The sequence below is a fragment of the Microcaecilia unicolor genome, chromosome 13 (genome assembly GCF_901765095.1).
Source record: "Microcaecilia unicolor chromosome 13, aMicUni1.1, whole genome shotgun sequence".
NCBI lineage: Eukaryota > Metazoa > Chordata > Amphibia > Gymnophiona > Siphonopidae > Microcaecilia > Microcaecilia unicolor.
The window spans coordinates 47,293,522-47,317,659 of NC_044043.1; the positions used below are offsets into that span (position 1 = coordinate 47,293,522).

Genomic DNA, 24,138 nt, shown 5'->3' on the forward strand with positions numbered 1-24,138 from the left:
ATATCAACAGAGTCTTTCAATTCTTGGATCTTAACACCTAGGGATTTTACCTCTCCAGATGACTGCTGAAGGGTTTTTTCCATTTCTAGTAATTTCAGCCATATTGTCCCCAGATTAACCTCCGTTTCCTTCCCAGCAGATTTAGATGTTATCGGTGAGTCGGTCACCCCACTGGGACCGCCAACTTCCACTCTTCCGGTGTCCGTCAGTTTCTCCTGCCGACTCACCCCGACTGCTGGGCTTGGAGGAATCATAGAGAGCGGCGGGGGGGAGAGAGATATTTCGCATTCCGGCGAGAGTTCCGCTCCACCCGATACTCCTGCCAAGGAATCCACCCCGCTTACTGCGTGAGAAAGAGCGGGGAAGAAACGCTCCAAACCGGTTCTCGCTGGCGTGGACGTCCCGGTAGGTGGGGGAACTACCCGGACAGCTCCCTTTCTTTTAGAATGAGGCATAGTTCTCAACAAAAACAGAAATTAGCGGAGCTGGCTGGAGCGATCTCACTGAGCGTCCGCTCTCGGCGCCATCTTGACACGCCCCCCTTCATGGACAAGCTCCCTCCTGAGCAAGCCAAGCCATTTCAGGAGGTGGTCAGGCAGCTGAAGGCGTGCAGAAAATTCCTGGCCAGAGGGGTGTATGACACCTTTGATGTTGCGTCCAGGGCCGCTGCTCAAGGTGTGGTGATGTGCAGACTCTCATGGCTGCGTGCCTCCGACCTGGAGAATAGGATCCAGCAGCGGATTGTGGACTCGCCTTGCCGTGCGGACAATTATTTTGGAGAGAAGGTCGAACAGGTGGTAGAGCAGCTCCACCAGCGGGATACCGCTTTCGACAAGTTCTCCCGCCGGCAGCCTTCAGCTTCTACCTCCACAGGTAGACGTTTTTATGAGGGAAGGAAGACTGTTCCCTACTCTTCTGGTAAGCGTAGGTACAATCCTCCTTCCCGACAGCCTGCGGCCCAGGCTAAGCCCCAGCGCGCTCACTCTCGTCAGCAGCGTGCGCCTCAGCAAGGCCCCTCGGCTCCCCAGCAAAAGCAAGGGACGAGCTTTTGACTGGCTCCAGCAGAGCATAGCCGACATCAATGTATCAGTGCCGGGCGATCTGCCGGTCGGGGGGAGGTTGAAAGTTTTTCACCAAAGGTGGCCTCTCATAACCTCCGACCAATGGGTTCTCCAAATAGTCCGGCAAGGATACACCCTCAATTTGGTTTCCAAACCTCCAAATTGCCCACCGGGAGCTCAATCCTACAGCTTCCAGCACAAGCAGGTACTTGCAGAGGAACTCTCCGCCCTTCTCAGCGCCAATGCGGTCGAGCCCGTGCCATCCGGGCAAGAAGGGCTGGGATTCTATTCCAGGTACTTCCTTGTGGAAAAGAAAACAGGGGGGATGCGTCTCATCCTAGACCTAAGGGCCCTGAACAAATATCTGGTCAAAGAAAAGTTCAGGATGCTTTCCCTGGGCACCCTTCTTCCCATGATTCAGGAAAACGACTGGCTATGCTCTGTGGACTTGAAGGATGCCTACACGCACATCCCGATACTGCCAGCTCACAGACAGTATCTGCGATTTCAGCTGGGCACACGTCACTTCCAGTACTGTGTGCTACCCTTTGGGCTCGCCTCTGCGCCTAGAGTGTTCATGAAGTGCTTGGCTGTAGTAGCAGCGGCGCTTCGTAGGCTGGGAGTGCATGTGTTCCCCTATCTCGACGATTGGCTGGTGAAGAACACATCCGAGGCAGGAGCTCTACAGTCCATGCAGATGACTATTCGCCTCCTGGAGCTACTGGGTTTTGTGATAAATTATCCAAAGTCCCATCTTCTCCCAGTGCAGAGACTCGAATTCATAGGAGTTTTGCTGGATTCTCGGACGGCTCGTGCCTATCTCCCAGAGGCGAGAGCCAACAACTTGTTGTCCCTCGTCTCGCGGGTGCGAGCGTCCCAGCAGATCACAGCTCGGCAGATGTTGAGATTGCTGGGCCACATGGCCTCCACAGTTCATGTGACTCCCATGGCCCGCCTTCACATGTGATCTGCTCAATGGACCCTAGCTTCCCAGTGGTTTCAGGCTGCTGGGGATCTAGAAGACGTGATCCACCTGTCCACGAGTTTTCTCAAATCCCTGTATTGGTGGACGATTTGGTCCAATTTGACCCTGGGACGTCCTTTCCAAATTCCTCAGCCACAAAAAGTGCTGACTACGGATGCGTCTCTCCTGGGGTGGGGAGCTCATGTCGATGGGCTTCACACCCAAGGAAGCTGGTCTCCAGGAACGCGATCTGCAGATCAATCTCCTGGAGTTTCAAGCAGTCTGGAACGCTCTGAAGGCTTTCAGAGATTGGTTGTCCCACCAAATTATCCAAATTCAGACAGACAATCAGGTTGCCATGTATTACATCAACAAGCAGGGAGGCACCGGATCTCGCCCCCTGTGTCAGGAAGCCGTCAGCATGTGGCTTTGGGCTCGCCGTCACGGCATGGTGCTCCAAGCCACATACCTGGCAGGCGTAAACAACAGTCTGGCCGACAGACTGAGCAGGATTATGCAACCTCACGAGTGGTCGCTCAACTCCCGAGTAGTGCGACAGATCTTCCAGGTGTGGGGCACCCCCTTGGTAGATCTCTTTGCATCTCGAGCCAACCACAAGGTCCCTCAGTTCTGTTCCAGGCTTTAGGCCAATGGCAGACTGGCACCGGATGCCTTCCTCCTGGACTGGGGGGAGGGTCTCCTGTATGCTTATCCTCCCATACCTCTGGTCGGGAAGACTTTGTTGAAACTCAAGCAAGACCGAGGCCCCATGATTCTGATTGCTCCCTTTTGGCCGCATCAGATCTGGTTCCCTCTTCTTCTGGAGTTATCCTCCGAAGAACCGTGGAGATTGGAGTGTTTTCCGACCCTCATCACACAGGACGAAGGGGCGCTTCTGCATCCCAACCTCCAGTCTCTGGCTCTCACGGCCTGGATGTTGAGAGCGTAGACTTTGCCTCTTTGGGTCTGTCAGAGGATGTCTCCCGCATCTTGCTTGCTTCCAGGAAAGATTCCACTAAGAGGAGTTACTTCTTTCTATGGAGGAGGTTTGCCGTCTGGTGTGACAGCAAGGCCCTAGATCCTCGCTCTTGTCCTACACAGACCTTGCTTGAATACCTTCTGCACTTGTCTGAGTCTGGTCTGAAGACCAACTCTGTAAGGGTTCACCTTAGTGCAATCAGTGCATACCATTATTGTGTGGAAGGTAAACCGATCTCAGGACAGCCTTTAGTTGTTCGCTTCATGAAAGGTTTGCTTTTGTCAAAGCCCCCCGTCAAACCTCCTACAGTGTCATGGGATCTCAATGTCATTCTCACCCAGCTGATGAAACCTCCTTTTGAGCCACTGAACTCCTGCCATCTGAAGTACTTGACCTGGAAGGTCATTTTCTTGGTGGCAGTTACTTCAGCTCGTAGAGTCAGTGAGCTGCAGGCCCTGGTAGCCCAGGCCCCTTACACCAAATTTCATCATAACAGAGTAGTCCTTCGCACTCACCCTAAGTTCTTGCCAAAGGTTGTGTCGGAGTTCCATCTGAACCAGTCAATTGTCTTGCCAACATTCTTTCCCCGTCCTCATTCCTGCCCTGCTGAACGTCAGCTGCACACATTGGGACTGCAAGAGAGCATTGGCCTTCTATCTGGAGCGGACACAGCCCAACAGACAGTCCGCCCAATTGTTTGTTTCTTTTGATCCCAACAGGAGGGGAGTGGCTGTGGGGAAACGCACCATATCCAATTGGCTAGCAGATTGCATTTCCTTCACTTACGCCCAGGCTGGGCTGGCTCTTGAGGGTCATGTCACGGCTCATAATGTTAGAGCCATGGCTGCGTCAGTGGCCCACTTGAAGTCAGCCACTATTGATGAGATCTGTAAAGCTGCAATGTGGTCATCTGTCCACACATTCACATCTCATTACTGCCTGCAGCAGGATACCCGACGCGACAGTCGGTTCTGGCAGTCAGTGCTTCAGAATCTGTTCGGGGTTTAGAATCCAACTCCACCCCCCTAGGCCCATGTTTTTTCTGTTCCAGGCTACAAACTCAGTTAGTTGGATAAGTTGTTAGGTCAATCTCAGTTATGTCCTCGCCGTTGCGAGGCCCAATTGACCATGTTTGTTGTTTTGAGTGAGCCTGGGGGCTAGGGATACCCAATCAGTGAGAACAAGCAGCCTGCTTGTCCTCGGAGAAAGCGAATGCTACATACCTGTAGAAGGTATTCTCCGAGGACAGCAGGCTGATTGTTCTCACAAACCCGCCCGCCTCCCCTTTGGAGTTGTGTCTTCCCTTGTCTTGTCTTGCTACATATGGGACTGACGAACACGAGCCGGTTCGGGCGGGAAGACGGCCACGCATGCGCGGTGCGCATGGGCGCGCGAGGACTAGCAAAGGCCTTTGCTAGTGAAGTTTCCAATTGGAGGGGCTGCCGTGGACGTCACCCATCAGTGAGAACAATCAGCCTGCTGTCCTCGGAGAATACCTTCTACAGGTATGTAGCATTCGCTTTCTGACAGTTTGCTTAACCGCAGGTCGGATGCCCACTTTCTGTCCCCCTCAGATATTTCTTAATAACTGTCATTTCCTGAAGTGTAAACAAGTTTCCTAACATACAGAGAATAGTATTCATATCTCATGACCAGGACGCCATCTTTACAAAAGCAGACTCCATTTTATGAACCTAACTTCATTTTTGCCATTAATTCCTCGGCCCTTACACTGTATTTGAATATCACACTAGATCCTAATAAGGCTTGCCAAGCGGTCCTGCTTCCGCAGGCACTCAGCTACAAGGCCATCATCAGATTTCCAGGCCTAGTCAGTGCTTTTCAGCAGTCTAGGCTATAGAGCTCGGCCCACCACTATTCCAGTGGAGGGGTCTCAAGTTGTAACACATCTATATATATAAAACTCTCCCTCAACGTTCTGAAGACAGTGACGTCAGTGAAGACAAGCCCTGACTTCCTTCAAAAAGGTTCGAAGGTTCGTGGTGGTGAAGCCACCAAAATCACTCCGGGCCCCGCCCTTGAGGGAGGAGCAATGGCAGAACAACAAAGGGGTTGGCAGGGAGGGAGGCAGGGGGGGGAATCACTATGGGCCCCGCCCTCGAGGGTGGAGCAATGGCAGAGCAACCAAGGGGCTGGCAGGGAGGGAGGGATGGAGGCAGGGAGGCGGGAAATCGCTACGGGCCCCGCCCTCGCGTCAAACGTCATGACATTGAGGGCGGAGCAATGCCACAACAACGAAGGGGTTGGCAGGGGGGGGGTGTTGCCGACGAAAACCTTGCTGGCGCCCGTTTCATTTGCTCAGAAACGGGCCTCTTTTACTAGTATTAACATAAGGCAAACAAGTGGGTGACATCATCCAGCAGCCAGAGGACGAAACAGCTTTCCCAGAGCTTAAAACTAGTGTAAAGTTCTGAGCATGCATGGCCCTTCCTGCACACCATGGTCTTGTCCATTGTTTTTCCACACTGTTGAACTGACAGGAAAACAAAGTTCTTCCATCTTAAAGAGCTTTCTTTATTTTGGCTGGGATCCAGAGCATAGTCAGGTTGACTACAAACACTGTGGCAGGATGTCGCTGTAAGCCCAAAAGGACCTCCTGAATTGAATCTGCAGTCCTTATGAGGTAGAGAAGAGACTTTTGTTTGCCGAGAAAGAGAAAAGAAAGATATGGTCTATGGATAGACTGGCTAACTCTACCTACTGTAGCATATCCTCCTTGGCAAATGTTATGTCTGCCTCCCTGTGAATTTGAGACCAGCTTTAAAGGAACAGCACCATTTATCTTCCAAAGTGGCATGAACCTCCTCAAAGGCTTCTAGGCCTAAAGCGCAGTTATCCTCAGCATAATCATATAAGCCTTTTGTCAAGGCAGGCTAGACTATTCTATCCAAAAGTATTGTTGAATTGTACACACCTCAGCACAGATGGCACTCAGGGTACTATTCCTAACTGCAGGTCTGCACAGCTGCCTCCTGTGCTTCTTTGAAAAGATTTTAGCCCGACTATAGTGCTGATCTCTGCCTTATTCCATTAGTGCAGACATCACATTGACCTCTTAGCACAGCTAGGCCAGTGCCTCATACCAACACTTATTGTGAAAAAGCTGTCACTGTGCACTGACAATACAATATATTAAACTGTTGAGACAATTCCAGCTTTCAGTTTCTACTGTTCCACTTTTTGTCACAGTGGCTAACGTGTTCTCCATCTGTCTTGTTACTTTTGCTAGAGCAGCCACATTTATTTCTGCAAAAGATGTTTAACAAATTTGTTAAGGGTTATGTAAAAATCTATCTGTCTAACATCATCAGCTATGTGTAACAGTATGTCAATCCATGGACAGTACTCCTGTTCCAAGAGATGTTTGTTAAGCTCGAGATCCCATTTTCTCTCTTCTATCTCCTTCAGACTCTGATCTGCAAGGAGGCCTTTCTGTACCCCCTTTTAACCATGATTAGAGGTAGAAAATTACACCGATCCAGACTTTATTCCTCCAGAAGAAGTATACTATATGGGACTTTCTTCTGATCCTTCTCCTCCAGTGCAATATGGATATCCTTATGATATGGATATCTCTTTTCTGAGATTTGTTTAGTGCATGTCAAGAGAAGTCCCTATTTTTTTACAGCAAAACACAGAACACTGTTCAGATATGTTCGCATTAATTTAAGCCCTGAAGGCCCTGGTAGCCATCCTGTATCTGAAAAGATGGCCGTAAAATATAAAGTTCAAGTTGCAGTTGGATTCAATAAGATTCAACTTCCCTGTTCATCAGTGATAGTTGAATTGACATTGAAGAAGGTGTGAAAATGCAGGGAATTATCTAATTCTCTACCTTATAAAGATCCTTGAACTGTTAGACTTCTTAGGCAAGGCAAGGAAGAGTTCCAGGCACAATGTTATCAGCCTGAACTGCAACTCATCAACTATTGCTGTATGTATGGTTTAGATCTGTTCTATCTATTATGGAATTCCTTTCTATTTCCTTTGTATGTATTTTAAATTGTAAACCACCATGATCACTGGCTGCCACGGTATGAAACGTTTTAATAAATGATGAATGACTAGGAGAGGGATCCCAGGATGGATCGATTGAGTGATTAATTTATATACATACATACATATAATCTTATATCCCACAGTTAGCCAAAAACAAGTTTTGGTTCAATGTGGTTTACAGTTGATGGGATTGGGGTTACAAATTAGCTGAGGGATTAGGGTGGGTCAGGATTAGGCATAGGTGAGTTCTTAGTGGCGTTTGAGATTAGTCTAAGGTAGCGCCAGATGATCTTAAGGTGGTGAAACCAGGGCTGCCGAGAGACATGGCCAGGCCCAAGGCAGAACCAGACCACTGCAAGCCGCACCTCCACTCATGCTGCTCCTCCCCACTCATGCCGCCCCCTCTTTTTGCCTTTGCCTCCAAGGGGGGGCCCGGGTCTGGCACCGGCAAACCACTTGCACCGCCCCCCCCACTTGCACCACAGCTCCTGTACCTTTTTGTCTTTGCCTTCAAGGGGGAGGGCCCTGGGCCTGGCGCTGGCAAGTCACTTCCTGTGTGCCTGCTCCCACAGTCTTTCCTCTCCTGCTCCTGTCCATGCTTGGAGTTGGGACCTGGATGATTACATTAACACAATATCACGCTAATGCAATCATCCGGGTCCTGGATGGCATGCAAGGTAGGACAGACCTGGAAGCAGGCAGCAAGAAGAAGCTGGGCCTCTTGGAGGCTGGGCCCGGGGAATTTTGCCCCCCCCCCCTGCCCCCCCACCCTCTGTTGACAGTCCTGGGTGAAACAGTGTGACAAGTGGCTGCATAGTGAGGAACATAAACATCATAAAGAATGAGGTGACAATGTATAAGTTGTTGGCGAGACTACACTTGCCAAGTACATAAGAAGAAGAAAGAAATCAGAATGGTATGGGGTCTTTGCTAGAAGATGTATGAGAAAAGACTTGAATACATGAATATGTATACCCTGGAGGAAAGGAGGAGCAGGGGAGATATGATACAAACATTTAAGTACTTGAAAGACATTAATGAGCAAAAAACCTTTTCTAAAAATGGGGAGGCTACAGAACTAGAGGGCATGAAATGAAGCTGCAAGGAGGGGAAACTTAAAGACAACATCAGGAAATACTTTTTTCAAAGAAAGGAAGGTGGATGCTTGGAATGCTCTACTGCAAGAGGTGATGGGAACAAAAGTGGTGACAATTCAAAAAGGCGTGGGATAATAGCAAGAGGATGGAATGAAAATATAGAATAATTCCACTCAAAGCAAAATATAAATGACTTTCACACTGTATACAGTGGGGTAACCTGCATGAAGTGGCAGTTACAACTGTAAGGACAAAGTGTGTGTGTGTGTGGGGGGGAGAAGAACCTGCATGCAAACTGAATGGACCATGCTGAGTACATAAGTATTACCATTCTGAGACAGACCAAAGGTCCATCAAGTCCCCGGTATTCTGTTTCCAACAGAGACCAATCCAGGTTATAATTATCTGGCAGGACCCTAAAACAGTAAAATAGAATTCCAGAGCTTAATTACACATTGAATGAAGAAATATTTTCTGTGATTTATTTTAAATGTACTACTTAGTAGTTTCATTGCATGGCTCCTTGTACTGTTGAAAAGAATAAATAAGCGATTCATGTCTACCTTTTCTACTCTACTCATGATTTTATAGACCTCTATTATATCTTCCCTCAACTATCTCTTCTGTAAGCTAAAGAGTCCTAGCCTCTTTAGCCTTTCCTCATAGGGAAGTTGTGTCATCCCCTTTATCATTTGGCTGCCCTTCTCTCTACCTTTTCAAATATTGCAATATCTTTTTTGAGATGCAGTGACCAGAATTACACACAATATCTGAGATGTGGTCATAGCATGGATGTGATACCGAGGCATTATATTCTCTGTTTTGTTCTCTATTCCTTTCCTAATAATTCCTCACATTCTCTTTGCTTTCTTAATTAATGCTATACACTGAGCAGAGAATTTAAATGATTCATCAACGATGACACCTAGATCTTTAGTCCTGGGTGCTGACTTCTAATGTGGAACCATGCTTCATGTAGCTATAATTTGGGTGCCTCTTCCCTACATACATCATTTTGCAATTACATTAAATTTTGTAAAGCTCTTTTGCAATTTATCTGCCATCATTTACTCTGTTACTGTGTAAATATACCTTTGTGGCGCCTGGTCTAATTCTAATTTTCCTTGGCCTTCTCTGCTGTTTTTCACATTTAGATTTGTGGAGGTTGTTCCTCTTTCTTTGTTGGTTCCAGTTCTTTTACCAACAAACTGATACTTCTTTGATGAGTTAAGAATTATTATTGTGTGCAAACAGTGCCATGAACAGTCAGCAAGCCAGTGACAGCCTTATGAGCTCTATGAAGTGCTGCCAAACCAGAGAATGACACGGGGACGAGGACCCACAGTAACCACAGGGATGGGGACAGAGCCCACGAGGATTGGGTTGGGATGGAGACAGTTGCTGTGGGGATAGGGATGAACTTTGTCCCCATGTCATTCTCTTCTTTGAAGCCTATTAATGAACTGGACCGTTATTTATGTTTGAGTGATGCATACAACGATATTTTGATTTTTTGGGGAAAAACAAGCAAACATGCTAGCCACAATTGGCAAAATTTGTATGTGGGATCCTGTACATTCTTGCTACCAGCACATCTTTTGAGAAGACATTTTCTATTGCAGTAAGGACTGTGGAAGACAGGAGAGCTAGACTGAATCCTGAGATTGTTGATGACTTATTCATCCACAGTTTACAAAATCAAAACAGTGCATTATAGGGCATATTTCTCCCCCGCTAGGGCATACAGAACAGGTTGTATTTTTGTACCCATTTTAACTGGGTGGATTAGGATTCCTTGGGGCAGTAGAAGTCAGCTGTTGTTGAGATTGGAAGGGTAGAGGGTGGTGGTGGTGGTGGGGTTATTATAATTGCTCATTGTTTTCAGTTTGTGATTTATAAACAACAGTTGCACAGGGTCATCCACACGAATGAACTGACCACAGCAATCTACTTTTTTTTACAGAATACTAACATAACTGAGTATGTACGAATATATACAAATAGGTTTGAGAATATGCCAGCTTAGAGCTGGTGTAAATGCTTGTATCTAAATGCCAGAGATACTAGTGTTCTGTTAGTTATGCACATAAATGTGAACCCAGCCTATACTTCGCCCAGACTCCATCTATATGTATGCCCATCTGTCAAATATGTGCAGCGTAAGATATTTATGTATTTACAGAATAGCACTTAGGTAGAAATTTGGCATTTATGCAAATATTTTCCATTATTTTAATCATTTACATGTGTAATTGGCACAATATTAGCACCCACTTTATAGAATTGCTCCCTAAGGGGGTCTTTTACTAAAGCTTAGCTTAAGTTATGTGCATTAAGGTCCATTTTATTCCTGTGGGCACTGCTGCGAGTAACTTGAGCTAAGCTTTAGTAAAAGACTCCCTAAGTGACTGTCCATGCACAGTAGGTGGAAAGTTCTATTTGGAGGATGATAATGCTATGCTCTCAACAAATTTGTTATTTAGGCCCTTTTTTATTTGTAAGACTATCAGGCTTATTTTCGAAAGAGAAGGACGCCCATCTTTCGACACAAATTGGAAGATGGGCGTCCTTCTCACAGGGTCGCCCAAATCGGCATAATCAAAAGCTGATTTTGGGCATCCCCAACTACTTTCCGTCGCGGGGACGGCCAAAGTTCCTGGGGACGTGTTGGAGGCGTAGCGAATGTGGGACTTGGGCGTTCCTAACACATGGGCGTCCTCGACCCATAATGGAAAAAAAAGGGCGTCCCTGATGAGCATTTGGACGACTTTACCTGGTCCAGTTTTTCTTACGACCAAGGCACAAAAAGGTGCCCGAACAGACCAGATGACCACTGGAAGGAATCGGGGATGACCTCCCCTTACTCCCCCAGTGGTCACTAACCCCCTCCCACTCTCAAAAAACAACTTTAAAAATATTTTGTGCCAGCCTCAAATGTCATACTCAGGTCCATCACAGCAGTATGCAGGTCCCTGGAGCAGTTTTGGTGGGTGCAGTGCACTTCAGTCAGGCGGACCCAGGCCCATCCCCCCCACCTGTTACGTTTGTGTTGGCAAATGTGAGCCCTGCAAAACCCACCACAAACCCACTGTACCCACATCTAGGTGCCCCCCTTCACCCGTTAGGGCTGTGGTAGTGATGTACAGTTGTGAGTAGTAGATTTGGGGGGCTCAGCACACAAGTTAAGGGAGCTAAGTACCTGATAGCTTTTTCTGAAGTCCACTGCTGTGCCCCCTAGGGTGCCTGGTTGGTGTCCTGGCATGTCAGGGGGACCAGTGCATTATGAATGCTGGCTCCTCCCATGACCAAAGGGCTTGCATTTGGTCATTTCTGAGATGGGCGGCCTTAGTTTCCATTATCGCCGAAAATCAGAAACGACCAAGTCCAAGGATGACCATCTCTAGGGATGACCTAAATGCCAAGATTTGGGCATCCTCGATCATATTATCGAAACAAAAGATGGACACCCATCTTGTTTCGATTTCCCCACCCCTTCGCCAGGACGTCCTGCGAGGACGTCCTCAGGAAAACTTGTGCGTCCCTTTCGATTATGCCCCTCTGTATCTCTCTTGTAAAGGTATTGCTTGCCAGCATAAAATGTTTGATATAGACCTTGGTTTATGAAGTATTTTTAATTAATGTATAACTTATGTAGGTATGGTGGTGTAGGGATTTATTACTGTTCATTTCTGATTAGTTTGGTGTTGCCTCATCTACCCATCAGTTAACTGGCAGTGGTGAAGGTGGTACTTTCCTGGTAGAACAGTTTTCATTATTTTAATTTTGTGGTTTATTAGGATTTTCAGATTTTGATAAATGTTGTAATGTTATATGACCGAATTAAAAAGGATTTGGAATAAAAGGCGTTTAAGATGAGGAATTTGCCACAGGATTTTCAGGATATTTAGCTGTTCATTTAAATTGCTCCTCTGCATCCCTTTATACACAGCATATGTGTGTGTGTGTAACATCCATCTATCACAAATGCAAACAAGTATATATATATTTTTTTTCCCAAGATTTTTTTATTGATTTTAGTACAGTGTAAATAGTACATAACATTAACCAAAAGAAATAAAGATGCATTATGGAGATATATAATGGATTATAGTGTGCCAAGGAATTATATAATTATAGTTATAATAGTAATCTAAGATAGGTAGTTATCATTTATGTAGTTTCATTTGTAATGGAATCAAGATAGGAAGAAATTGGAGACCATACAGTATTTGTGTTAATTATTGATCCTGTGAATGTGGCGGAAGCCAATTCTAGCTTGTGGTACATTAGAACAGATTGCCACCAGAAATGTTCATTTAACACTGAAGAGGTTTTCCAATTATTTAGAATCATACGTTGTGCTATAGTAACTAATATGTCAAACAATTTGTAATTATTGGGAGAGAACGTGAATTCTGGAGAACAGGATTTCAAAATTATTAATGAAGAAGTTAGTGGAATATCTGAATCAAATATTTTACTAATGATGGTCCATATTGCTTTCCAAAATTTTTGAATATGAGGGCAATCAAATAACATGTGCAGTAATGTTCCACATGTTCCACTACAATGCCAGCATAGGTTTGTGGGGGTTAGACGTGCAGAGTGTAGTTTCCTCGGTGTCCACACAGATCTATGGTAGAGGAAATACATTGATTGTAATATGTTAGCAGATGGTAATGGTTTGATGAGAGAGAGCCATAGTTTATCTTTAATGTGTTCAGGAACTAATATATGTATGTCATTCTCCCAAGTTTGTATTAGCGTGTTGTGTTTTTTATAGATGGAAGACAAGAATAGTTTGTATAATGCGGATGATACATGTCCTGTGTGAAGTAGAGTCTCACAAAGTTGGAATATTGTGGGAGTTGAAGGAGAAGGAATTTTCTTTTTTTTACTAAATGATTTTATACACTGTGATATTTGTAGCCATCTGTAATATTGTGAAGAAGGAATATTATATTTAGTTTGGAGATCTGAGAATGAGTTAATGGATTTTTCTTTGCTGTTATATATATCTTTGAGATACCAAATGTTACAATCAGACCATATTTTCCAATAAAAAGGTTTGTTATCTGTAAGAAAATCTGGATTATACCATAGTGAGGAATGTAGAGATTTATTAAGTGGATGCTCAAGGATACCGTCTAGGTGTAAAAGGCATATTTTGGTGTTAGTGATGATTATATTTTCTTTTTGTGATGCACTTAATGTAGATGTAAGAAGATGGGGAAGGTGAAAAGGTTGAACTATATTTTGTTCTATTGATAGCCAAGTAGGAGTATAATCAATCTTAGTAGAAAACCATTGACATCCCTGCTGAGCTATGAAGGCTTTATGATAAAGCATAAAGTCTGGAAAAAGGATACCAAATTTTTCTTTTGGGGCTTTGAGTTTTTTTAATGAAATTCTGGATTGTTTAGATTTCCATAAGAAAGATGTTAGGAGTGTGTCTATTTGTTTGTAAAATGATGAATGAAATAATACAGGTATCATGCTGAGTATATAATTGATTTTAGGCATTACCATCATTTTGATTGTTTCAATTCTTCCCCACCAAGAAATATTTAAGAGGTGCCATGATAAAAGAAGATTTTTGAGAAAGGTCAATATGTTATTACAGTTAAATTTGATAGTGTCATGTATTGAGGAGTAGAGATCGATACCAAGATATCTAATTGATTTATTAGACCAGGATAGTTTGAAGGGATCAATCAAGTCTTTTGACATGAGAATGTTGAGTGGAAGGACTTCAGATTTGGATTGATTGATTTTGTAACCTGAGACAGCTGAGAAGTTATTAATGAGTGAAGTATATAATTTTGGATACAAAAATTCTAATCCTGCAATTTACAGGATTATTATTTTTTTGCACCAGGATGCCAGAGCTTGATGACTGCATTAAACAGCACATGACTGCAGTTTCAGGCATATGACAGATGTTTATCTTATTTTATAAATCTTATATTATCCACTAGCAAGTTCTTCTACTAGTGATATTTTTCATATTGTATTGGCATTCAAACTAGAGAACTACATATTTATTTTTAAAATGAGTGGTCAGAATTATGGATATGCGCTTTACAAATTTTTATTTTTATATTTTTTCCCTTGTTTCTATTTTCTTTCCCTCCTACTTATTTCACCCACCCTTAAGTACTTTCTATAACTGTAGTTAAACTATGTGGTCTTTTCATAATAGTGGGCAAAAATAGTGATTAAAAAAAAGAAATTACCATGGGAGTGGGGGATGAGGACTTAAGGCTGAGGACCTGTGAGAGCATGGGGGTTTGTCTCTTTTGGTGAAATTTTGGGGTGGCAGTGGGGGAGGAGGGAGGGTACAGACATCCAGCCAGAAGTTAGGTGGTCTTGCGAGAGCTTTGCAGTTGAGAGGGAAAGTATACAATGTAAGGATTGCTATATGTTTTGGTTAGGCTGTGAAAAGAGCAATGTGTACTGTCTGCCAGTTTAGTTGATGGATATGTTGAGAAAAAGAGAGATAAGATGGGAATGATTTGGTGACCTATTGTTATGGGGTTCTGGAGTTGGGGAGGGGGGGTTCTCCTAGTTATGAGAGTCTGTTAGGAAGAGGATATGGCTAGAGACTCATATTGTAGTTGTTTTATTTGAGGAGGGAGGATTATTGTTGGAAGCATGCTAAGGTTAATAAAGATTTGAATATACAAGTTTATGCTTTTGTACTTAAAAACAGCTTTGCTAAAGTTTACTGTACTGACATAAACGAAAACTTTTTATTAAGAAGTCTTTGCTAAACTGAAAAAATTGCATCAAATGCAGTTAGATTAACAACATCATGTGGTATTGATTCTTAGTAGTTTTAAGAGCAAATCATTTTCTAGATTTTTGCTCTATATTAATTTTTTTTGTGGAAGGAGAAATTATTGATGTAAACAATATATATGCTAATTGAATTAAAAAAACATGAAGAATATAGATAAAATGGTTTGCTAATTTGGCTGGAATTAGTTGTTATGATATTTATATTGTATGCCCAGCATGCCTGTTTTGAAATTGTCCTTGGAATGATGCCATATTTGATGTATGACACTTAGGGTCTCATTCAAATAAGCAAATAAAAGGGCTTATATTACTTGTACAAAAGAAGGAAAGGCAAAGAGTTTTTTTGCAAGAGCTTGTCTCTTTTGAAGACAGATCTGAAGTTTTCTTAGCCTAGTGATCAGATTGGCTGACATGCCTTTCTAATGAGATAGACATGAAAGAGCCCAATAGAAATTTTGGAGGCCATCAAGCGATGTTGTGCCTTTTCAACATGGGAGGCCACCTTCAGACCTTGGGGCCTCAAACTGATGAGATCTTTAAGATAGCCCTCTTGACTATGTGTATTCTTTAGGATTGTCCTGCATATCCAACCAGTTTGGAGCCCTGAGGACCAGAGTTGCCTATCTCTGCCTTATAGCATGAAAGTGACTGGAAAAACCAAGTAAATTTCGCTGGCCTCAGACTGCTTACAATGACATTAAGAAACTAAAAACAATAGCTTCCTCATCTTATAACAGGTTGCCTAAATTTAAATGTTATTTGCATGTTTAAATTTCTAGAATATTGTCATTCATGTGGGTAATGTAGTACACTTGCACTCATAAATGGTAGTAACACACCTAAAATGCTATGCTGTGAGTATGTGCTAAAATGGCTTACGTGTAAATGAACGGGGACATTCACATGGAAGGGGCATGGGTGTGTCATGGTCATGGCCAACATTTACGTGGGCTGCTTAGAGAATACTGTAAGTTATGCATGCAAATGCCACATTTAGGCATTCCTATTTACCCCAGCCATAGTCGTGATGTTAGTGTGTGCACTGATAAACAACGTCCTTAAAAGATGTAATTCTTTATTAAAAACCCAATGTGGCTATGTTTTGCCTTCAGGCTGCATCAGGGGTACAAAGATACAGCAAATCTCACACAAGATTATTTCAGTAAAATATTGAAAAGCAGTATCAAACTGCTCTGAGACATTTTAGCACAAGTCAGTCTATAAATAGCAACTTACATTGATATTGAAATATATATAATATATTTTCAATATTATAATTTAAAAAATACCTTAGGGCCCCTGTTACAAAGCTGCAGTAAAAGGGGCCCTGTGATACCATCAGCACATGGATTTGCTGTGCACCGAGACCCCCTTTCATCACAGTGGGTAAAAGACTTTTTTTTTTTTTTTTAATTTTAAAAGGTAGATGGCCCTGCGCTAAGTGAACCACTTGCTGCATAGCCATTTCCCGGGGGAGCCTTTCCCGCCATCCATTTAGGAGGTGGTATGGGCTCCCGCGCTGCCCTGCCTGATTACCATCAGGTAAGCCCCTGGCGCTAGAAAATAAAAATGCATTTTCGAGTGCTGGAGTTGGCACGCGGCAGAGGCTGAGACTACCACCACCTGCAGTAGCCTGGCGTTTGGCCTAACTGGCTTTGCACTAATGTGTCAGTAGCCCTACACCCTTTAGTAAAAGCACCCCTTAGTGAATAAGCTTTCTAATATTTATTTATTTATTTATTTGCTGCATTTGTACCCCACATTATTCCACCTATTTGCAGGCTCAATGTGGCTTACATTATATTGCAAAAGATATAATTATGAACAGAGTAAGAGGTTTGTTCTAATTTAACATAATACTATGTAAGAAATACGGAAGATATGTCTGTAGAATGATTTACATAACACATAATAAAACGCAGTAAAATATAATGACCAATAATGATAATATGATTAATATAATCAATTCAGAGGGATCAGTAAGTGGTTGGTTTAGATATAGAATAATCAAGTCGTTAAGGAGGATTCTTATTGTAAGTTTCTTCGAACAAGTGCGTTTTCAATAATTTCCTGAAGTCTGTCAAGTCACGTGTTATTTTTATAGTATTCGGTAGTTTATTTCATGCTTTTGTGCAGAGGTATGTGAAGGAAGATGCGTGTAATGATTTGTATTTGAGTCCTCTACAATTAGGGTAGTGGAGGTTTAGGAAGGTACCTGATGAACTTTTGATGTTTCGTGCCGGTAAGCCAATTAGGTCTGACATGTATGAAGGAGCATCTCCATGGGTGATTTTATGAGTTAAGGTGCAAATCTTGAAAGTAATACAGTCTTTTAGTGGAAGCCTTTTACTAATGTGGGCCAAAAGTTTTAGCTCGTGCTAAAAATCAGCTGGCACTAAATGCTGAGACCCCCTTAGGAATATAATGGACATTTAGTACTAGATAAAAACGCTAGCGCACCTTAGTAAAAGACCCCCTTAGTTTGTAAATAGATCATACACAGACATTGCATCTTCCACAACTGAAATGCTGTAATGCCATGTAAGATTTGCTGTATCTTTGTACCCTGATGCAGCTTGAGGGTAAAACATGGCCACATTGGGTTTTAATAAAAATAGAATTTCTTCTCTCAAAGAACTTTTAATACTGTTCTTTGTCTTCTGGCATTCCGTATTACCAAACCTCTGTGATTTACTTCCATAAATGTGTACACTTACATTTGGTCATGCTAGATTATGTATACATATATATATATAATAAATAACTTTTTCTTGTAATGAACAGGTCCTCAGAAGCGTGATAATTTTGCTGACAAGAGACCTCTTCTTGGAATGTGTAAAAGCATTGGATCTTCTGGGTAAAAAAAACAAATACTTTACTTTTCTTGAGTTTTTTTCAGTTTATACTTTTATTGGTTTTCAAAAATATCAACCACAACATCCACTGGTTATAAAGGGGCTATTTTACAGAGCTGCAGCAAAAAGGGGTTTTAGCACATCCTTAGTGTTTCAAGTTTATTTAAAATTTGCTGCAATGCCCATTTGGATGACCTTCTAGGCACACTCTGTTCATTTCTACCACAGCCAGAAAATGACAGATTTTTTTTTTTCATTTTCTAATTTAGTGGCCATGCACTAACAAAAATTAGTGTGTGAGCTCTTACCACCACCTACTTTGTATATGGTAAAGGCTCATGCACTAATCCTGCACTAATCAGTTAGCACATGGCAGTGTCAATGCAGTAACTGATTAGCACAGAAATGCCCACTCTCTACCCCAAGACAGGCCCCCTTGGCTAAAAAAATAAAAAATATATTGTAGTGCATGGGGAAAGCGTGCACATTTGCAACTTACCATGGGATATCTCAGCACTCTTTTTAAAGCTGTGATAAGCACACGTTAGTTCTTCCCACAGCTTGGAAAAAATTTCTTCTGAACAGAAACATATTGCTAAAATCTGTCCTTCTGCACCACCTATCAACATCAAGGACACCCTATGCTATCAACTCCAACTTTCCCCACTATTAACTAACCTAATTCAGCCTTTCTCCCCCCCCCCCCAACCCCCTACCTTTCAATTTATTCCTCCAATACACAAATGGCCCCCAAGGTTTTTTTCCAATTGTCTGTAGAGTGACATCACAGTGCTGTCATCTTATTCATAACATAAATCTCTCCAATACACTGCAACATATTTTTTTTCTTTTTTAATCTGTTGATTGGCAGAATGGTAGATAGTAATTTGAGAACCTCTTTTACAGTAGATGAAAGGAAGGGAAAGAAATAAAAATGTACATGCATTTATCAGGAAAATTTATCTCCTCTAGAGGTGTGCAAGAGTTTTTATTTTGTTTTCTTTTAATTTTGGTGGTGAGGGGTTTTCATTATGTTTTGTGCCAACAAAAACACTGGTAGCCATTCCCTACTCCTGCCCCTGAAAATTATGCTGCTAAAAAGTAACCCCCCCCACCAGACCTTCTCTGCATTCCCTCAGCTTAATCATCATAATAGAGGTCTTCAATAGGGGCAAGAGTGATCTACAGTCGCTCCTGTCCTATTAGTGCTCTTTTTCAAAATGGGGCTGACTGACCAGATGCAGGCATCAGTTTGTTGAGGACTGCCTGCTAAGTACATCTTTTTTTAATAAAATAAAAAATTTCAGATGTTTTTCTTTTGTTTCAAATGACAACGCATCCCTATTCTCCTTCTAGGTCTTGTAGGAGCCTAATAATTGACATCCATATATTGATGGTCTTAGAAGGGTCTTAGAGTAGTTAGTAGGTAAGGCTACAGTTTAATCTGTTGCATTGAGCCTCCACATAATTTGGTGCCATTATTACTATCATCATCATTTGTATAGCACTACTGGTTTTACGGAGACACAATTCCTGCTCCAAGGAGTCTGTGTTGTGGTAAAGATGCATAGACAAGATGCACAGCAAGAGGGGACAGAGACCCAAGATAACAGCTTAAATAGAGGCTGTAGGGTGAGTTTCTCCCTGGATTTAAATTGCCCTTCAATTTTGCTTTTGTTAAATTTGTTTCTTAGGAGGAAACGAAAAGGAAAACTGATCACTGGGAGAGAGCCCAGTGATCTCTGTATTCATCCCGGGATCCTTTTTCAGTCTTTCTGTTGGTGCTGTTACTTGCTTGCAGTTGGGAGCTGCCATACAGCTGGATGCTCAGACAACAGTCAGCTGAGAAATTCATTATGTTGTGTTGAATCCGGTCCTCATGTTTTCGTTTCCGGTGATGCTTCTGAAGCTATTTGAGGAGGTGGCAGTAGTTGTGCTCTTACCGGAGGAAGGAGGTCTTCACTAGAATTTTAACTCTGATGTTGAATTCAGTTTTAGCATTGGTGAGCATGGCCAATTGCTTGATTATACAGGGAGTGTATGATCTTCACTTAGTAGATTGGAGCTGCAGTGGCTGTAGGGGCACAGTTTGTTGATGCCAAGGAGATTGTGACAGAAATGACTTGCGTTTCTGGAAGATTTTCCCTGGTTTGAATGCAGGCATTACTCTGAAAAGTCCTAGGTGTGCTTTTGTGTCTGTGGAGAAGTTTATTTCTCAAAGGTGTTGACTTCAATGGGTATTCTTTTGTGAATGTGTATTCAGGAAGGGAAACAGCTTATCGGAAGAAAGGATCAAGAAATTAGAGTGGATGTTTGTTCATGTTCAGTCTGTCCAGGATGGGTTGGTTCAAGACAGAAACGTTTCACACCAAAGAGTTGAAAATCTTGAAAATAGTTTCAAGCATTTGATCTTAAGAATTTTGAATTTTCTTAATGTACTATTCTTGTTTCCATTCATTATATCTGTTTGACTTATTTTACTGAGGTTTTGAACGTGCCTGAAGGAAAGCTTGACTTCCAGGCTGAAGATGCAGTGGGAAATCTCATGGCGGACATTTTGGACCTTTTTGGGTTGGTGACTTACTGTTAAAAACAGATCTACCTTTTGGTAACTTTTATGTTTCACCTAGATAGAGAACACCATCTTGCACCTATTCTTCCAGAACTGAGCTCTTTTGTTTATGGGTATGATAGAAACATAGAAACATAACAGCAGATAAGGGCCAAAAGGCCCATCTTGTCTGCCATCCTCAGTAACCACTAACTCTTCCTTTCCTAAGGGATCCCACATGCCTGCCCCATGCTTTCTTAAATTCTGACACAATCTTTGTCTTCACAGCCTCCGCCAGGAGGCCATTCCATGCATCCATTCCTCGTTCTGTGAAAGAGTATTTTCTTAGATTCTTCCTTAGTCTGTTTCCTCTTAACGTCATCTTTTACCCCCTCATTCCAGAGTTTTCCTTCATTTGGAAAAGGCTCACCTCCTGAATATTAACTCCACTGAGGAATTTAAAGATCTCTATCAAGCTATCGGAAATCTGGCTAAGACAGGCAAAGATTTATCTTGGAAATTTGTGGGAATCCAGTTCTGAGGCCTGGCTAAAGCCAAGCCAGGATTTATGTAACATTGCAGCTAGACTGTGCTCACTGTGACTTTGGTGCACGTTGGCAACAGGTCTGTATAAAGATTGCACCTGAATCCCAGGAAATTTTATTTCTAATTTACTGTACCTGTGAAGTAACAGGCTTCAGCTTATTTTGTCTTAATAAAGAATCTTGCATTTCATTACTTAGCTTCCCACTATTTTAAAATCTTTTGATAGTTGTTTCCATCAACCAGGTTGGGATAGAGAACTGAAAACTGAGCTTAGATATATCTTTCTTGGCATCCAGTCCAGTTCTTCATTTTTTTTTTCTATCTCCAGCAGGTTGATGGACTCACTTTTCAGCTTCTTGGTTCTGAGTGATTTGCTCCTGGTCCAGTTGGTTAACTGGTCCTCAGTTGAGCTTTGTGGGTGGCTTGAGTCTGCGGAGTCATATCTGGAGGTCTTCAGATCCTTGCCTTTGGTGCCCCGCAAATTTACTTCTTCCCACCCTTCACCTCCCCCCCCCCCCCTTGTTTTCTGTGGAGCTCTCCTTTTCCAGCACAACAACCTAAAAAAAAAAGGAGAAGGAAAAAAGTTTGCTAGAGAGTGTGGGACAGAGTATCAGTCATGATTCTTTCTCAGCTGAGATGAGACTTGTGGAGACTATGAGCTTGGGGGAAGCAGTTGACATAATAAGTCCGACTTAAGTTTGACTCGGAACCACTTGAAGGGCTGCAGGTTCTACTTGGTGTAGGGAAGGGATCCAATTGGAACTGTGTTGTGCTGCATATATGCCACTGAGGGTGAACTGTGACTCCTGCTAAGGCAGTTAAGTGGTTTTCCTGCTATGGGACCCACCAGCCGACATGGGGGTGTTGCAGTGCATATAGGCCGGGAATCCCCTGGGATATGGGGGAAACAGTTGGCAGCAGCATGTCTTTGGATTTGGCACAGCATCTGAATATGCCTGGGACTTCAGGTTCTCCAGCAGGGCTGGTGTGCAGTTTTATGCAGGAGAGCATGAGAACAGGAGCCTTTTTGTCAGGGCTGACTGGCTGAGAGTAACAGCCTCTGTCTGATCACGCATGGAGCACCACCACCATTTTACAGCCTCAGGGCCCGACAGAGCATTCAGCTGCATCAGGATCTTTGTGTTATCCGGAGTTTCTATTGCTCTTACACCAGGCCTATTTACTGAAGCAGGGACAGTCAGAGCTGTTGCAAGGTGCTTTGGTTTCTTGCCCTGCTGCCCCTCCGGCTCCTAAGAAATCTCATTCAGGATAGTTTTGGAGGGCGGCTCTATCTTCCTCTTACCCCGAAAGATAAAAAGTTGGTGCATCCTTCGTCTGTACTGGTCTAGCTGATGAAAAGGAAGGTGAAACTTTTCTTTACCTGTAATTTCCTTTCCTTGAATTCTTCTAGACCAGACCAGTCCCAAGACGACTTCATATTCAAGTAATATCTGGAAACATTTTGCCTGGCTCTTGGTTGCATCTGTTAGAAAAATAGGAGTAATGCAGGGGTCGTCCTCTTGGGGGAGGGGGGAGTTCTGATTTGTTCGGTGTGTATTTGCTTTGGCATTTGCATACTGATTAGTTACAGATTGTACCACTCCTTATTCTGCTGATATCACTGTAAAGTTCAACTTCCCTACTTTTTTCTGTAACTGTATATTGTTAACATTTTATATTTGTAAACCACTTTAAAACTTTATTGTACTATGTGATATATCTAGCACATAAATCAAGTCAAATCATCTGCGGATAGGAGGCATAACCTGTCAGTCAGGACTTGTCTAGCAGGATTCAAGCAGATTGCTCAGTACTTGTGACCCAAACTGGCCACTTCTGAGACAGGATGCTGAGCTTTTAAAGTTAAATAATTTGATATACTGCTTCATATTCAAGGAAATTCACAATCCCCCAAATAATCCAATAACAGTCTAAAAAGCAAAGAAAAATGCCACTTTAAAAGGAAGCACCTAAAAGGACTCAAAAGGATATATCACATAATAAAATGAATAAAACCTACCAAAACAGATACACGAGGATAACACATGAGGAACAGGCTACTCACAGCACTAGTCGCACTGGGCACACAATCCCTGCACTGCCAGGTCTTCAAGGCAACTTTGAATTTTTTACAGTTTGATTCTTCTATTATAGCAAGAGGTAACTTGTTCCATGAACAAGGAGCTAAATTTGTAAAAGTGGTGCATCTTGTAGTGTTTACCAGATGAGATAAGGAATCAATAAGCTGTGGAGGTCCTATACACAAAGCCCTATGTGTGAAAAGAACCACCTTAAATTGGGTTCTAGAGAAAACTGGAGCAAAAAAAAAAAAAGTGGAACATGGTCATATTTGTCTGCATTGCACAATGACTTTACAGCTATACTTTGAATTCTCTTGAGTCTCTTCATAGCATATTGAGCTGACTGTAGTCAACAGAATATTACAGTAATCTAGATGACAAGCTATCAGGGTATGTATTCAAAAATTTAAAGTCGCACTGAAGACCCACTTATTTTGCGAGGTCTTTGATGAAGGAGCAGGGAGCAACTTGTCTTATTAACTTGGACAGACCTAGCTATCTATTCTTCTATAGTGTGATTGCTGTTATTGTGCTTTGTAGTAGCCCCTTGATGTGCCTGCTATTCTTGATCTCCTTTAATCCTTTCTTTCCTATTACAGTAGCGTTCCTTTTTCCCCTGAAGTTTAAATCGTAAACTGCTTTGTTCTGTTTTGGAAAAGCAGTGTGTTAAGCACAATAAACTAGAAACCATGTATTAGGATTTGTAAATCAGCCTGAGTCAGCATAAATTTCGCTGCTCAAACATGTCTCAGATGAAAAAAGGAAGAGTGAACCAGAGAGGAAATATATTGGATTCCCATCTTACTTTTGATGCATATAACATCCAGGATCCAAACTGAATCATAAGAACATAAGTGTTGCTATACTGGGACAGAATGAAGGTCCATCAAGCAGGTCCATCAATCTTTGTAAGGGAGCAAAACATTTTGACTTATTGGAGCCAATATGAGCTGGAAGATACTTCTGCCAACCCATATAGCTTCAGATTTCTCAGGATTAAGATTTAAACAGTGGACTCTAAGTATGACATTTCTTATGTTCTTGCTACTACAGCAATATATGCATTATTTATTTATTTGGATTTAGCTCATAGCTCTTCAGTAGTAGCTCAAGTCAAGTTACATTCAGGTACACTAAGTAATTATATGCCTTTGGAGAGCTTACCATCTAAGTTTGTATCACT

At 42.6% G+C, this 24,138-nt stretch overlaps 1 protein-coding gene across 2 annotated transcripts in view; it reads left to right on the forward strand.

The window, feature by feature from the left end:
• Positions 1 to 24,138, forward strand: part of BCAS3 (BCAS3 microtubule associated cell migration factor) — a 1,139,946-nt gene that overhangs the window by 183,011 nt on the left and 932,797 nt on the right. For both annotated transcript variants that reach the window (XM_030222408.1, XM_030222409.1), the window contains exon 7: positions 17,707 to 17,779. In XM_030222408.1, the coding sequence (XP_030078268.1) occupies positions 17,707 to 17,779 (73 nt within the window). The remainder of the gene's footprint in view (positions 1 to 17,706; positions 17,780 to 24,138) is intronic.